Source organism: Clarias gariepinus, chromosome 6 (genome assembly GCF_024256425.1).
Source record: "Clarias gariepinus isolate MV-2021 ecotype Netherlands chromosome 6, CGAR_prim_01v2, whole genome shotgun sequence".
Taxonomy (NCBI): Eukaryota; Metazoa; Chordata; class Actinopteri; order Siluriformes; family Clariidae; genus Clarias; species Clarias gariepinus.
Window position 1 is genome coordinate 36,337,236 of NC_071105.1, and position 16,355 is coordinate 36,353,590.

Sequence of the window (16,355 nt, forward strand, 5' to 3'; positions counted from 1 at the left end):
CAATGAGTGGAGCTTTCGGCGTCCTTTTAAAGCCGAGGGTGAAATGCCGGATAAGTAGCAGGTGCGCTCAGGTAATTAACTCAGGGATTGTGGAAGACCTTTGGTGGAGTTATGACCTGGACGTGCTGGGTTGGTTGTGCAGGTTCGTGACACTGGCAACCTAACCTCATAAGTAACTGCCCCAGAAACGATAGATATATCTCCAGGGTGGGGAATATCTGTCCTTAAAAAAATGAGGAAAAAAAGTGCTGTTTTATAGCAAAGGAAAAAGAAAAGAAAATGCATGTTTTTATAACAACCAGAGTAACCAAGTTGGAATAAAAGTGTTAATTAAAGTGTATTAAAACGAAGTTAGGTGTTGAAACTTTCTCAGTTCTGTTGAAAGATCAGATAAGGTAAGATAAGATAAGGTATTCATCAACGAATATTTTTGCCAAAATTGAAAATTTTTATATATTTCACCTACTGCACTCTATTGGCCAACCTGTGCGACTTAATACCTCACTTAACATGACAGGTCACAATAAAAAAGTTTTTATTTGGCTTATTTTCCCCTAGAGACTAATTATCCCCAAAGTACGAACCCAGGAATCAAATTTTAAATATACATCAACATACAAAAAATCTAAACAATATTAGAAGATTTAGACTTTGTTACGAGTTTGTCCAGGGCGATGCATACATTTGCACTTGACCACATTATTTATGTGTGTAATATGCTGTACATACTGTGGGTCTGGGGATGGGTTTCTGTGGCTTCTTCGAACCAAGCTTCTTCATGGCGTTGTAGTACTTCTTTTGCTCTTCTGTCATAAAAATATCCTGACCTCCTAAGTAAAGGGCGAAAATTATAACAAAGAGGCTGGTTACAACCTCATCCTCATATTTCTTATCTGTAATCCAATCAAAGCTCACTCAGACCTACATGATAGTCACCTACAAACCAATACATGTCAGTGAAGCAGAGCCTTGCCTTGTTAGTGCATGAGGATTTATCAACCAAATAAATTTCTCTATATTGTAAATTATAACAATTTTAAGATGGTGGATTGTTTTTAGGAAACAAATGTGTTGCTTTTTAACCCATTCTAAATACTCATCTTTTTCTTCTGCTGGTTGAAGTTGTCGATGATGACACCAATGAAAAGGTTGAGTGTGAAGAAGGAGCCGAAGATGATAAAGATGACGAAGTACAGGTACATGTAAAGGTTCACTTCATAGTTTGGCTGTTCCTCCAGCTGCAAAATTAAAATAAATATTTGTAGTCTGTCTTTTTTTGTTGTAAGAGTTATTCATTTACAGTACATATATTGTTGTACATGTGGGTCGACCCTCGTGGGCCATGAAGGTACTGCAGATGGATAGAGAAAGACCATTTACAATAATTAAAGTACAAAGTTCAGTATTACAATTTGAAATTAAGCTTGAAGCTACCATGAAATTATTACGATTACTTTTTTAAAGTTTAAAAAATGTATACCCTGCATCAAGTGAAATATTCTCAAAACCTAATAAAATCTATAATTTTTTTAATAAAAAAGAAGAAGAAATAAGTTTCTAAAAGTAGCAGAGTTTAGCCTATAGAATTTACAATTTAAGCAAAATATTGTTACAAATAAAAATAATTCTTATTTTAAATCTTATATTCATTTTGCTGTAATCTTAATTTAAGAAAGTGTAGATACATTTAACTATATTTGCAGTGTAAGAAAAATAGAGCTAAGCAGTAGGATTTAAATTTCATTCACTGCAAAAAAAAAAAGCATCTTATCATCTCCTATCTATATTTATCTACACATATAACCTATCTATAATTTCTCATAATAAGAATACAACAAACCAAAAATAAGATTATTAAGCTTATTTCTAGTCAAATTTTACTAAAATAGCAAGCTAAAAATGTCTTCTGCTCTTGACAGATAATTTTGCTCATTTCAAGAAATATATTCCTATAAACTATCATAAAGTAAATAGCAAATAAGTAGCAAATAATTATCTGCCAAGAGAATTTTTTAATGCAATTTTAGTAACATTTAACAAGAAGTATTTGCTTTGTTGTAAACTCACTCTGCAATGAATGAAGAATGACACAATTTGCTTTGTTTCATTAGTTCTTACACTGCAAATATAGTTACATTTATCTACACTTTTAAAAAAAAGATCACAACAAAGCAAATAAGGTTATGAATCTTATTTCTAATCATATTTTACTAAAATTGTAAGCAAAAATGTACTTTTTTGTTAAAATAAGCTTAATAATCTTGTATTTGTCTGTCGTAAACTTATTCTAAGAAAGTATAGAATAGGTTTGGCTAGATTCAAAAATATTTCACCTGCTAGCATGGCATGTTTTGCAGGTTTATCTTAGGGTTGGAGATTTATCTACATTGCAAAGAAATTATATCTTAGTAAATGAAATATTTTTTAATTTAGCTACAGCCAGCTGTACTTCTATCCATAATTTCACAACAAACCAAGTATAAAATTATTATGCTTATTTCTAGCTAAAATTGAAACAAAAAAAAATGTTTGCGTATTGGCAGAACTTTTGCTAGGTTTTAGGGATTTGTTTCTTGAAAGAAGTAAAATTATCTGCCAATTTCTCAATTTAAAATAGTAAATAATTAAGTTTGACTTTAAACAAACTTGATAATCTCATATTTGTTTGGTTGTAAACTTATTTTTAAAAATTATATAAGTTTACTAGATTTAACAATATTTTACTTGCTAAGATGTCTTTTTTTTTTCCATGGGGCTTGAAAATTACTCTCGTACAGTAAGTACAGTACTTAGATGTGTTGGCTATGTACAGTAACAAATAGTTTTACTTCACTTTCGGGGCAAACAGATTTTAAAATACTATATATTTGGTAGCGGTTGAGATGCCTTCCAAAGATGTGGTAAAAATGTCCGGATCTCATTATTTGATGGGTTTTCCAAGGCCAGTCTTATCCCAAAGTAAAATAAAATTCACATAAGGCTGAAATTGTATAAATTATATGGTATTTAAAAAAAAAAAATAGAAGCAATACATCATGGTTAAGCACCCCAACACTGTGAGTAGGCAGAGAATGTTAATTGCTCAGTCATGCAGTAAACCCCTTGGCCGTGTAGAGCTTCTATCACACAGGGAGTAAAAGAGTTTGGTACATATTACTGGTATAATTACGCCCTAAAAATAGGCTTCACGCGCTCCCACCTAAACAGACCTGCCACAGGGAAACCGTCAGCGCTCCTGCGTGCTCACTTACAGTAGTTGAAATGCTGCTAACGTATTTAGCAAAAATCAGGCATAGATAAGGGTGTTGCGCGGCAGCTGGAGAGACTTACGTTGCGAGAGTCTACTGCTGCGTACATGATGTCCATCCAGCCTTTAAAAGTGGCCTGTGGTGCGAGAAAGTAAGAGTGTTCAATAAAGGTAATATGAGAATAATTTAAAAACTTTTAAAAACGATGGAATGTCTTTAGGGTCATGAGTGGTGGTTAGATTTTGAGACCCTCTCACTCTCCTCACCACTTGGAGCAGGGCCAGGTATCCGGCGCCGACGTTGTCGAAGTTGATCTTGACGTTTTTCCAGCGGGCGCTGTCATTGACCAGCGCCAAGCATTCAGACTTGTTGTTCACCACGTTGATAGGGAGTTTCTCGTCCGTGGTGGTGTTGACGCAGTGGTAGTACTTGCCGGCGAACAGGTTGACGCCCATGATGCTGAAGATGAGCCAGAAGATCAGACACACGAGCAGCACGTTCATGATGGAGGGGATGGCGCCGAGCAGAGCGTTCACCACGACCTGCCGCAACACACACGTTCATATATCAGTCCGATGGAAATCTCGCTTACTGTATGATCACACACGGTGGGCGGGGTTTATCACATTCTGCATATTAATAGTGTTAGTCGAGTAAGGTACAGGGGATTACACACACTTGACTGTTGATGGAAAAAAGTGACTAAGATTTGGAAAAAGGGTGATCACTAATAAGCACTACAGAGGGGTTTATTTTGGTTCGTGATAAAGCGGTCATATAATTACACAGCACAGAGGAAATCTTACAGCAGCTGCTGCTGATTCTAATTGAAAACCTTTTTGTTTGTTTGTTTGTTTATTAGTTGAGTTTGATAGTTGAGCTAACATACAGATAGACACAGAAAAATCAGAACAGAAAACAAAAAACCTTGTCTGAGACACGATGATGTCACTACATTTGTGTACTGCAAATGAAAAAAAGACACACAACAGAGAAATTAAGGATCAAAGGCACAACCGAAACATCACAATAATGTTCATCACCACAGGTTCATCAGAAAACACACACAAAAAAAACCATGCCAAAACAAAAACAAAACACTTTATCCAAAAATATGTATCAAGAGCTGAATTGTATTATGATGCAGTTCTAAAAAGCATGACACTTATAGAGACTAGGTAAAGTTATTTTGTGTTCCTTACCCTCATGCCCTCGAAGCGTGACAATGCTCTTAACGGCCTGAGGGCACGTAGAGTCCTGAGTGATTTAATGGCACTCAGCTCGGAGTAACCCAGAGCTGTAGCAACCAGGCTGACCAAAGACACCTAAAACACACACACACGGATAAAAGAGAAAAACGGTGTGAGGATCACAAAGCAGGTGAGAAACACAACAATTAAATAATTTGGCGATTGATGCATTTAAACATCTATACATCTAGCTAGATAGAGACTAGAGATGATTGAGTCCTGTAGTTTTTTATTTATATACTGTATGTTTGCATCTGAGGCACTAAAATTTATTTCCCATGACATACTGTCCTGTTTTCCATATGGCTGCCTGTATACACAGTTATACATGCATATGTTGCATAACCATCACACAAGCTTTTCAAAACTGGTTGTCATGACAGAAGACACCAGAAAACCCCCGATTCTTAAATAATTTGGTATTTACATGACAGTCAGTTGTCTGTCAGTCAGTTGGTTGCATGATTTATTTATTTTTTGTAGCTGATTCTTTGTTTTTTTTGACAGTATATTAAAATGCACGGAATTCAAAATTGAATTTTGTTTGACTTTGTATGAAAAGATATAAATGCTGACTTCTCCCCTAACTTTCAAGTTTTTTTCAACCTGGTGCATGACTTTCTCCATACTAGGCAAGGTAAGTTTATTTGTACTGTATAGCACATTTCATACACAATGGTAATTTAAAGTGCCTTACATAAAAGAGAGAGAGGAAAAAATATTCATAAGAAGAAATAGAAAATAATAGCACCAAGTCTTTTAAAATTATTAAAATTTGATTTAAGATAAAAAATAAAAACAGTTTGTAGTGGCACTTTTTACTAAAAGTGTTACAAATGACCTCATGCAGGTCTGAATGTTGTGACTCTTTGGTTTAATTTATCAGAGTTACACTTCTGTTTTTTTTTTTAGCAATTTATAGTTTTTACTGTATGTTTAAAAAAAAAAGCTTATACTGTACAATAAAAAATAGCTTGTTACTCTTACTGTAACAAATTACAACCCATAAAAAAGTCCCTGTTTTAGAAATCTCATATTATTGGCTTGCGTCAAGCAAAGACAACAACTAGGGAGAACTGGTTTAAGACTTACTGAAGAAACTATACTGAAAAAAAAAATTATGAAGCCACATAAATGAATTAATGGTAGGTAGGACTAGAGTTCAGATGATAGTTCTGAACTGTCACCGTGGAAAAACACTTGGTGAAGTCGCATCATAAAAAATAAAACAAAAAATCAACAGTAAATCAGCTGTGTTTAATAGTGAACGTAAGAGCATTTCCATGCGCACACAATGTGATGAGAACTCTCAGGATTGGGACTTGTGTGTCCATCCGTGGGGGAACAGCTGTGTGTCTATCAGAAAACCACTTTGCTTTGAGACAAATCAGAAAAAAAGGCTTCAATTAGCTAGGGAGAGTTCAGGCCATGTCCACACGTAGCCGGGGCTTTTTTAAAACGGAGATTTTTCTCTCCCGTGATGATCTGGGGTTTTCTTTCGTTGCTCAGGTCTAGACTTAGCAATGTTATGTGGCAGTAAAATAAAGTCAGCTGACGACATGAATGTACTGAATGACCAGGTTATCACATCCCTGATTTAGAAATGAATCAAACCCCTCTGGCCAATCAGAATAGAGTATTCAAAGCTGTGGTTCAAAAAGTCTTTATACTCTAACCTTCATGTCAGCTTTGCCAAAGCCTGAATGAATCACCATAGGGTGTCTTGTTAAAGGAAAATAATTATTCCTGGAGAGGCAAGAGTCACTCAGTTCCTCCATTTCATTGTATTTCCACACAGATGCGTTTGTGAGCAGCAGAACGATAAGATGGAACGAGGTGTCGGGTGGAGAGTGGGTGCCGGCGTCTCTCTGACAATCTGGCACCCTCTGGGGAATTAAAGTCCCAGTATTCCAGGCCCATGTGTGTGTGTGAGTGTGTGTGTGTGTGTGTGTAAACGAGGTGGGAATGAGTCACCGATGAGTCAGCAGATGCTAAAGAGATAACCACCTCCATCTGCTCCAGGGGAACAGTATTATGCCGGTGTCTGAGCTGTGACCTATACATGTTGCGTACATACACACACATACAGTATATGAAAAAAAAAAAAGACAGAGTACAGAGTTTTGACCTCAGGTTAACCTTGAGCTGTAAACTGGGAATCATGGCTAATAACACTGAGGATGTAGATGATGATTCAGCGGCTGCCTGAGATTTAAATGCCTATAAAAGGTACGTATGAGCTCAGCCGAGGATTTCTGTCACTTAAAGCTTTATTCCACAGTAAGATCAGACAGGTATGGTTAAGTGCAAAGTGCAACACACTTCAACAAATCAGAAACACAACAGCCAAAATGAAAACGCAATCACGTTAACTCAAAATGTAAAGGGGAGGTCCTTATTAAACGCCACATTCTCGTTTCAGAGCGGCCCTGGGTTTGATCAGAAATATAACACGATCATCAGTGTGGACCTGCTGTAGCTGCTTTAAGTTACTGTCCTTGTGTTTTCACTTCGGCTGTTGTGTTTTATAAATTTTCTGTTATATTTTTGAATGTATTATTGTTTTTTAGCTTTTGCTGTTTTTTTGTCGTTTACAAAGCTGGTGTGTTTTTAACTTGCTGTTGTGTTTAAATATGTGTTTTGTGTTTCAAATTTATTTGCTGTTGTTTTTTGTTGTTATGTTCACAAAGTTACTGATGTGTTTTTATTTTCTCTTGTGTTTTTTCATTTGCTGTTGTTTACAAATTTGCTGTTTTGTTTTTAATTGCCATTGTATTTTTTATTTACTCGCAGCTGTTTTTAATTGTAGTTTTTGTGTTTACAAAGTTGGTGTTGCTTTTCTTATTTGCAGTTGTGGGTTTTATTATTATTTGTTTTACTTGCTGTTGTTTTTTGGTTGTTGTTTTTACACAGTTACAGTTTTTTTTGTTTGTTTTTTTGCTGTTATGTTTACAAAGTTACATTTGTGTTTACAGTACCTTACTGTTGTGGAGTTTTTTTGTATATGGTGTGTTTTTAATTTTTTTTTTTTTTAATTTGCTATTTTTTTTGTTGTGTTTAAAATGCTTTGTGGTGATTTTTGTTTTTGTATTTGCCATTTTGTTTTGTTTTTTATTTGCTTTTGTGTATTTTTTATTTCCTTTTTTGGTTGTTGTGTTTTTTGGGTTCTTTTTTTTTTTTGCTGTGTTGATTTTTTTTATTTGTTGTTGTGTTTACAAAGTTACTGTTGTATTATTTATTTTCTCATGCTTTTCATTTGATGTTGTGTTTTTTCACTTGATGTTTAAAAATTTGCTGTTTTTTTATTACTGTCATGTTTTTCAATTTATTTAAGTTTTTTTTGTAGTTGTTGTGCTTGCAAAGTTGTTTTTTACTTCCTGCTGTACTTTAAATTTATTTGCTGTTGTGTTTGTTTGTAGTTGTTGTGTTTACAAAGTTACTATTCTTTTTTGTTATGTTTAAAAATTTGCTGTTGCGTTTTGTAACTTGCTATTGTGGTGTTTTTTTCCTCTTCTTTTTTGCTGTTGTGCGTGTTTTGTTTTTAAATTTGCTGTTGTATTTTGTTTTTTGCCTTCTTACTTTTTATTTTGTCCTGTTGCGTTTAAACTTGCTGTTGCGTTTATGGCCACTAGGGTACAGCGGGATAAATCAGAAGCAGAGACACAGAGCTACACACTGAAGGCTAAACGTTTTAATCACAGAGTGCAATGAGAGCACGGTTTGGTCAGCTGATTAAACGCACAGCCACTGCACCCAGTTAATAAGCCACTTCACTGAGAAGGCTGTTTCCATCAGAAACACACACACACACAGACACACAATGAGCAGTTGACATAAGTTGCACATACGTCTACGATCAGAAAGTCGAGCCAGCACCAGGCGTTGGTGAAATATTTGACGAAGCCGTAAGCGACCCATTTTAGCAACATCTCCAGGATGAAGATGTACGTGAAAACTTTATCCGCATACTCCAACACAGTCTTGACCGTCTTCCGCTGCTCTATGTAGATGTCCTCAAATGCCTTTACACACAGAAAGGAAAAAATGATTAATTTATGCATGAGTATAATTGTAGCTAATTCATATTTTTACAGGCTGTCTTCGTTATGCCATTCTGCTCAGCTTAATTTTGAACCGCTTTCTTCTTTCAGTTCTTCTTGAACCGAATCAAAGGAAAGAACTGTTCATGCTTTAATGAACTCTTATGGAAACTTTACGCCTGTGCATGTAGATTAGTGTGCATTTCTGTGTGTGTGTGTGTGTGTGTGTATGTATTTCTTCTCACCAGAGCACCACTGCTTAGCAGGATCATGAAAATGATGAAGGACTCGAACCAGTTGTGCTCGACGATAATAAAGCAGGTCTTCCTCAGCGTCCACCAACTCCTCCAGCGTCCCTTCTCCACGTCCACCTTACAGCACTGAAACCTCATCACGCAGCCTGGGACGGGACGGAGAACATGGTGAAGAACAATCCAAGAACGCTAGAGAATGGGTTTTAAGCTGGAACGGCATAGTCAGATATGAAGTCAGAAGATATACATGGACAGGACTAAATAACGGTATGGACGGGCTCACTTGCTTAAATTCCTTTGTTTACCTCTGTTTAATCCGTCATGTTTAGCTTTTAGGGGGAAAAAAAAGTGAATCTGAGAGCGGATCTGCGAGTGGCACAATGGCAACGAGCTCGTCCGATCAGAAGTCTGAATCACTGGTGATACTATAGCCTGCCACAGCCAGGAGCCTAGAGAGAGACGATTGGCTGTGCTCTCTCACGGGGAGAAATGGGAGGTGCACTAGTGCTCTCATATCAATTGCAGCTCCAGCCAATCATAGGCGTATGTGAGCTCGCTCATGAAAGGACAGATAGCACTGTCCTCCGAGTGTGTCACGCTGCCCCCTACAGAGGAAACACATGATAGCATTCGTCCTACCTGGTTGGTAGTTGTAGCCTTAATAGATGAGGGCCTTGATGACAAAGAAGAATTGACTACGACTATTATCTGACATCATCATGACATGAAGTGTGTTATTCTTCTTGTACCATAAACAAATTGATGTATTATTGAACTGGTGAAGAGTCACAAACAGGGCAGTAGTGGCTCAGGTGGTTAAGGCTTTGGGTTGCTGCTCAGAGGGTTGGGGGTTGAAGACCCGCCTCCACCACTACCAGGTTCCCAGTCACTGCATGCACTGGACAAGGCCCAAGGTAAAAAGAAAAGTGTGACTTAAATACATGGTATTTAATAAAGAAAATCATACAGTTGTGATCCTCAGGACAGAAAACTTGACATTGACTCGAATGTCCAGGGGGTGGTGTTGGACCTGATCCTGCTCCTGCTATTTGGAGTGGAGTAAAGGAGAGCATAGAGATTTGTTTGAGATACAAAATAAGGGGTTAGGGTTGTGGGAATCTGATCAGATCTGGCTCCGCCCCCTGGAATTTTGGTACTGCAGAGAGGGGGGAATGTCTCACTTTCTGGTTTCATGACAAGCTGCACCAGAAAAGAGCATGACCAGCATTGATGATGTGCAGGTGTAGAAAAATAATCACTTCATGACGTGATGATGTAGAAAAACAGTCAACTACGAGGTATTATAAATAGAAATCTGGCACATTTTGAGGTGAATTTCGGTTCTTGGCACTGAGCACACTGAAGGGATTAAGAATGACACTTCAGAATAAAACTGGAATCTAAAGCACTGGAGATCAGACATCTCACACACAGACACACAAACCTTCAGTGAAGCAGTCCTCAGGGTCCAGCGACTCTTCTGGTTCTAGCTCGACCGACTCGGCCCCCTCTCCCGGGGGTCTGATGTCTACCGTGCTTCCCTCGGAAGAACTCAGAACCCTGTCCACAGGAAGCTTCTAAGAGCACACACACGCACACACACATATGGAAAAGACCCGATTAAAGCTCTGCACTGTGTGTCTCTTTGGCTTCTTGCCTTTTCATTACTTCATGCAGATTCAACCAGATCATTCAAAAGTACCTACAAGCCTGTGGATTGATTGACTAATTGATTGATTTGCTTTGTCCTGATTGGTAGCCGTGCATGATGACCTACAGTACAGCACAGGCTCATGGGTAATCTCACAGTCAGATGTGGGTACGTTTGATGTGCCTTCATTCCTTCCTCATGCAGTTTTTTTTCTTTAAAACAAGGTGCATATTTAGAAAAAGAATTCATCCAAGCTCGAGTGATCTCGTCAACAAATGTTGAGTGCTTCGAGTATTTTCATGTCCAGTGCAAAACAACAACCTCCCGGTTTTAGGATTGTTTTTTCCACCCCTCCCTTAAAACAACGGTTGATTTCTTTTGGATTATATCAATGAGAGATTAAGGACACTAATTCAGATTAGAAGAGGTTGGGATTGTGAGATATTCCCGCCCCACTGGGTGCCATGTTCCCCTGATCGACATGAAAACACAGATGGGAAAGTCCATTCCATTAAAGCAGTGGTCAAGCTTCAGTCCGCCAGTCAAGAGTTTGAAGAGGAGGGGAGCCGCATTAGCGCACGTCTAACACCAGGACCGCACGTGCACTCCAGCCTGAGACAGCATTCGCGTTTACACTTGTGCCACTACAACATCTACAACATCTTTTAAAAAATGGCTTTCTGTCGCTCTGATTTCAGAAACGGAGCCAAAGTTAGCGTTCAAGAAAATTATAGCGAGTATAAAAATTATAATAATATATATATATATATATATACACACTGTATATTTATAAATTACATTCATGAACTAGTTTTCTGTCTACCATTATCACATTAGAAAAGCAAGATACAGCAAGACACAGAGAGATCTACAAAAAGAGCGAGACAAATGAAAAAACAGAAAAGACTAGTGAGAAACGAAAGAATGAAAGAAAATGAGAAAAAAGACAGACAGAGAGAGACACAGAGAAAGACAAAAAGAACGAGACACAGACAATTACAAATAAATTAAGTGACCAAGAGAAAAAGTGATTCAGAAAAGACTAGAGAGACAGAAAACAAGAGAAAAAGAAAAAACGAGACAGAGATGGACCTGGACACAGACCAAAAGAGAGAGAGATGCACAAAAAGAGTGAGTGAGAGAAACAGAAAGAAATAAGAGGGAGAGAGAGAAGACTAGAGAGAAACAAATAGAGAGATGCGGGAGATACAAAGAAGAAAACATGAGTAAGAGAGAGAGAAGATCTGAGAGAAATATAGATAGAGACGACTGGAGAGATAGAAAGAAAAAACTGAGAGAAAAAGAGTAGACTAGTGAGAGTGAGAGACAGGGAGAAGGTTAAAAAGATAGAACACAGAGTTAGAAGATGACAAAGAGAAGATATGAAAGAGAGAGGACTAAAGACAAAGAGAGAGAGTAATTTCTCTCCTTATATACTGTAGAAGAGTCACATTGCGTATCTTTGTGATTATTGACGTCCTGACTGCTGTAACTGAGGAGTTTCTGAAGCTCGTTAGTGTTTTTTTGCAAAGTCTATCAGAAGTGTGTGTGTATGTGTGTGTGTGTGAGGTGGGAGGCCTACACGGTGTGTATGAAACACTGACGCAGGCCCCCACAGTGGAGTCGTGTTCACAGGCCGAGGCGATGGCGGAGTGAAAGGCGGCGCTCGGGAATGCTGTCTGAAACTGAGCGGCAGCGCTGGTTGCCATGGTACCCAGCTAATGCGGCGCGGGGGAATGATGTAAGCATGCCGTGTGCAGATTCGGAACGTTCTAGATTATCTTTCAGAGTTCTCTCAGAGCTAAAAAGCTGCACAGACCCTTTCAAACAGAAACGGTGTCACAGCAGGGTTAGATCTCTATTTTCTTTTCTTTTCTTTTTTTTTTTTTTATGTTGTGTGCTTTCAGAACTGTCCTGCACCCCCTTGTGTTATAGTTTGTTTGCTTTCTTTGGTCCAATTGGGGACGCCGTCTAAGCCTTTATCATTTGAGCAAACATCCCTGTTAGAGCAAGCTTAGGGAAGATATGCAAATTCATCCAAAAGCAACGTTAAACAAAAATATACAGCATAAAATAAAAATACAGATTTTCAATTGAAAGATAAATTTGCGCTCAAATCGTTAACTTTGTAAACGATCAGCTTAGTTTCATTCAGGGTTACAAAGATAAATCAGTTCATTACAACTGGATCACGTTACTGCAGTGTACAGTATTATGGACAGTACAGTGTATACATGGATGTACTGCCCCTAGTGGTGGTGCTTATAATATCATTTTTTTAAATCACAACAACCGTCCATATATTTTTTAAAAATGAAACCCTAAAACCCTGTTGATACCAAGCTGATAGTTTGGGTCCAGAGCTGCGATGCTGTAGAGCAGCTTTCATCATTCCTTTATGAACAGTATTGATGTCAAGATGCAATTAAACAAATATGAGCCATGGACTAATACTATTGAGGCAATGTCATTCCTTTTTTTTTACCCCTCACTCGCTCACACACACACACACACACACACACACACACACACACACACACACACACAGCAAGGGCATTTTCATACTTGGGCCAGGACTGGCACTTTAGGCAGCAGGACTTATAACCTAAGGAACAGTTCCATTACATCACTCAGGACCTGGTTGAATTAATCGATATTACACTCGAGGTCGTGGGGTGGAATTCCAAATAGTGTTAAATAAAAAAGCTAGTGCACTAGCTGGTGAAACACCACCATCACCAGATTCTTGATGGAAAAAGCTTCTAGTTGGAAGTTTGGATAAAACCAAAGTTGTGTGCTCAAGCTACCTACAAAGGGAACCATGTTTACAAGACTAGATTAACTGTAGAACCTATAGTGAGAGCGGTGGCTCAGGTGGCTAAAGCTCTCGGTTGTTGATTTTTGCTGAGGATCTGGGTTCGAGCAAGCCATTGGTGGGTTATCACACCCCATACTTCCCAGCCAGTGCCGGTCCTATTCAGGAGATTTTAATTTAACATTTGCTAAATGTTAATATTTGAGATGTTATAAAACTGCATAATCTGTTTCCTCTAACCAGTTTCTCATGCTTTTCTTTATTTCATCATTGCACATTTATAAACCAGGTAAATCTGAGTATTTTAAACTTCGGGATTAACCACAGACTATGACTGTGATTTACTAGATTAATATTTTTAATCAATTGGTAAAGATAACTATATCACTCTTGGCTTCTCGTCAATCAGATTACTCTGCCAGAACTCACTGGTTTTAATATCCTTTTGGTTCGAAAACAAACATAATAAAGAACAGAACAGCTTTTTTTTGGATGCATGCATGAGCCGTTTATATCTCAAAAAAAAAAATTTATCAGTGCAAACACTCACACAAGACAATGTGTGCTAGTTACAACACACAACCTATTTATTTATTTATCTGTTTCATATATCTGTAAGCTACAGGTGATATGACAGAGGATATACAGTACATGTTTTTTATATAAATTTTGTAGTATCTTTTTATAATGTTTAAAAAATATATTTATAATTAAAATAATTACAATTAAAAGTGCCAAAATTTTAAGTGCAGAAATAGAGGAGACCCAAGTGTAAAAATGGCCTACCACACCGTCACTCACTCACTCACACACACACGCATGCTTTCACACAAGAACTCTAAGTTCTAAGTTCATTCAGCTTTGGATGCTCAATGACAGCTTGAGTCAGTGGAAAAAAATAAAAAAATGTTATGTTCAAACAAACCAACCAAAAATAAGGTAGTATAAGGATGGCTTGAATTATTGATGGAAAATGATGATCTTGCTCATTCCATATGATTGTTGTTACTGCCAGAAGCCCAGTGCTCTAACAAAAAAAAAGAAAGAAAAGAAATGGAATAAATGAAAAAAAAAATGCTAACAGCTGTCTCTCTCCAGTGCAGTGGGATTAAAAAGGAAGGAGGGATTTAGGGAGGGCACAGGCATAAAAGAATGACAAAAGAAAGGGCAATCCGTTCCAAAAGAGAACTAGAAAGATAGAGAAATAAAAAGATAGAGAGAGACAAAGAGAGAAAAGAAAAAGAGAGAGAGAGAGAGAGTTTGGGAAGAGACGGCAGAGGCAGTCTTCATGGTTAGTGTGTGGGAAGAGGAAAGACTCTTACAGGGGTCTCTCAGAGAAAACCTGGGGTTCGTCTCTCATTACGCTGCAATAACAGGTCACACACAGAGAGATACACACTTCACAAAACATGGATAACAACGTCGGCAACTTCAACACACCAGCAGGAAAAGATTACAAGGAGGAAGAAAGGAGGTTAGGAACACTCGCAAAGTTGTACTTTTCAGGTTGTTTTGTTTTCTTAAAGGTATGCATGGAAATGCAGTTGAGAAAAGACACACACACACACACTTACTTACTTCGTATACACTCTCACATACAGTACAGTACACGCATGTGTGTAAACTTAAGCACACTCAATTTCACCCTGGGCATTAATGCTGCATTAAGCAATTTCTTCAACAAGCTGACTTGATTCATAATCTGGACTGAGTGATGCTGTTCATGCTCAGCTGGTTGTAAATAATACGGATTATATGCACTATGGTTGTGTGTGTGTGTGTGTGACGATACACTGATACACATTTATAAGCTGTACAGGCTACACAAGGTCCTAAATAGTTAGCTATGATCTGGGTCATGTGATCATGGTGCTCATCATACACACACAAATATAAATACATACAAAGATACTATGGCAAAATTACTCAGGGAAAATTGAGAAATCGTTACATTTTACTTTGTTATAAATATTAAACAACTTGAAATGTAAAAAAAAAAACACACTAACGAATCTGGTCTAAGATTTCAGATCTCTTCCCTACCTCTTTGCTTCCCTCCACGTCGCTCGACTCGCTGCTGAAATCCTCCGTGTTAAGGTTCTCGAAGTCTGACTCGCCCACCGCGATGGGCACCGTGACCGTGAGGCTGGGGTTGTGGATAAACGACATGTAATCCCCTTCCTCGATGCCGTACTTTCCATGGCTTTCCACCCCGTTGCTAGGCGACACGCAGCCCTCCTTGAGGAAGTCCTTACCGAGGTCGACGGCCACAGGGGCATGGTTGGTCAGGCAGTTTTCCTTGCCGTCGCTGTGCAGGTCATCCAGGGGCTTCTCCTCGTCCAGGGCGCCGGGTTTGGCCCCAGCTAGGAAGAGGCTCTGCAGTAACTGCCTAAGAGTTGACTTTATAAAAGCGATCCCCCTTTGGATTCGGCCCACGGCGATCTGCAGGTTGTTCATCTCGCTGTCGTCGTCGGTCGAGGCCAGGTTGTCGGCGCTAAAGGAGCTCAGGAGCAGGGCCAGGAAAAGGTTCAACACCTACAAGGCAACCAGAAATGGATTAAAAATGATGCCATGATACCTAAACAGGATCTCTGACCTCTAACATGGAGAAATAAACCAAAAAAAGAGAGAGAGAGAGAGAGAGAGAGAGAGAGAAGAGTTTGGGAAGAGACGACAGAGACAGTCTTTATGGTCAGTGTGTGGGAGCATGGGTACTATCTCTATCTAGCATGGGTTCTATCTATTTATGGGTAATGCCTATTTTAAAATCATAATTTGACATGGCTGACTTTGGGTTTAGGGTTGCCCAGGTCACACCAAATTGGGTAAGATTGGGAATAAAATTGCAGGTTAAATGAGCAAGTTCACTTTTGACATTTTTGGCAGACGCCCTTCCATCCAGAGTGACTTACATTGTTATCACGTTATGCATCAGAGCAGTTCAGGGTTAAGGGCCTTGCTCATGGACGCAAAAGTGGCAACTTAGTTTTGAACTAGTTTCACTGCATGGATCCCAAGTGGTCCAACTGCCAAGCTTTACTCAATAGACATGAGCTCAAGAGTTAAATTCCCTGTTATACCAGAGCCATCCATGACT

The 16,355-nt window shown here is 38.4% G+C and overlaps 1 protein-coding gene across 1 annotated transcript in view; it reads right to left on the reverse strand.

The window, feature by feature from the left end:
- The window catches only part of scn1lab (sodium channel, voltage-gated, type I like, alpha b), a 59,674-nt gene that overhangs the window by 10,153 nt on the left and 33,166 nt on the right, over positions 1-16,355 (reverse strand). The window contains exons 17-25 of the mRNA XM_053497563.1: positions 15,302-15,793; positions 10,237-10,369; positions 8,784-8,938; positions 8,347-8,520; positions 4,451-4,573; positions 3,515-3,790; positions 3,331-3,384; positions 1,101-1,238; positions 730-834 (exon numbers count right to left, since the gene is read on the reverse strand). Coding sequence (XP_053353538.1) covers positions 730-834; positions 1,101-1,238; positions 3,331-3,384; positions 3,515-3,790; positions 4,451-4,573; positions 8,347-8,520; positions 8,784-8,938; positions 10,237-10,369; positions 15,302-15,793 — 1,650 coding nt within the window. The remainder of the gene's footprint in view (positions 1-729; positions 835-1,100; positions 1,239-3,330; positions 3,385-3,514; positions 3,791-4,450; positions 4,574-8,346; positions 8,521-8,783; positions 8,939-10,236; positions 10,370-15,301; positions 15,794-16,355) is intronic.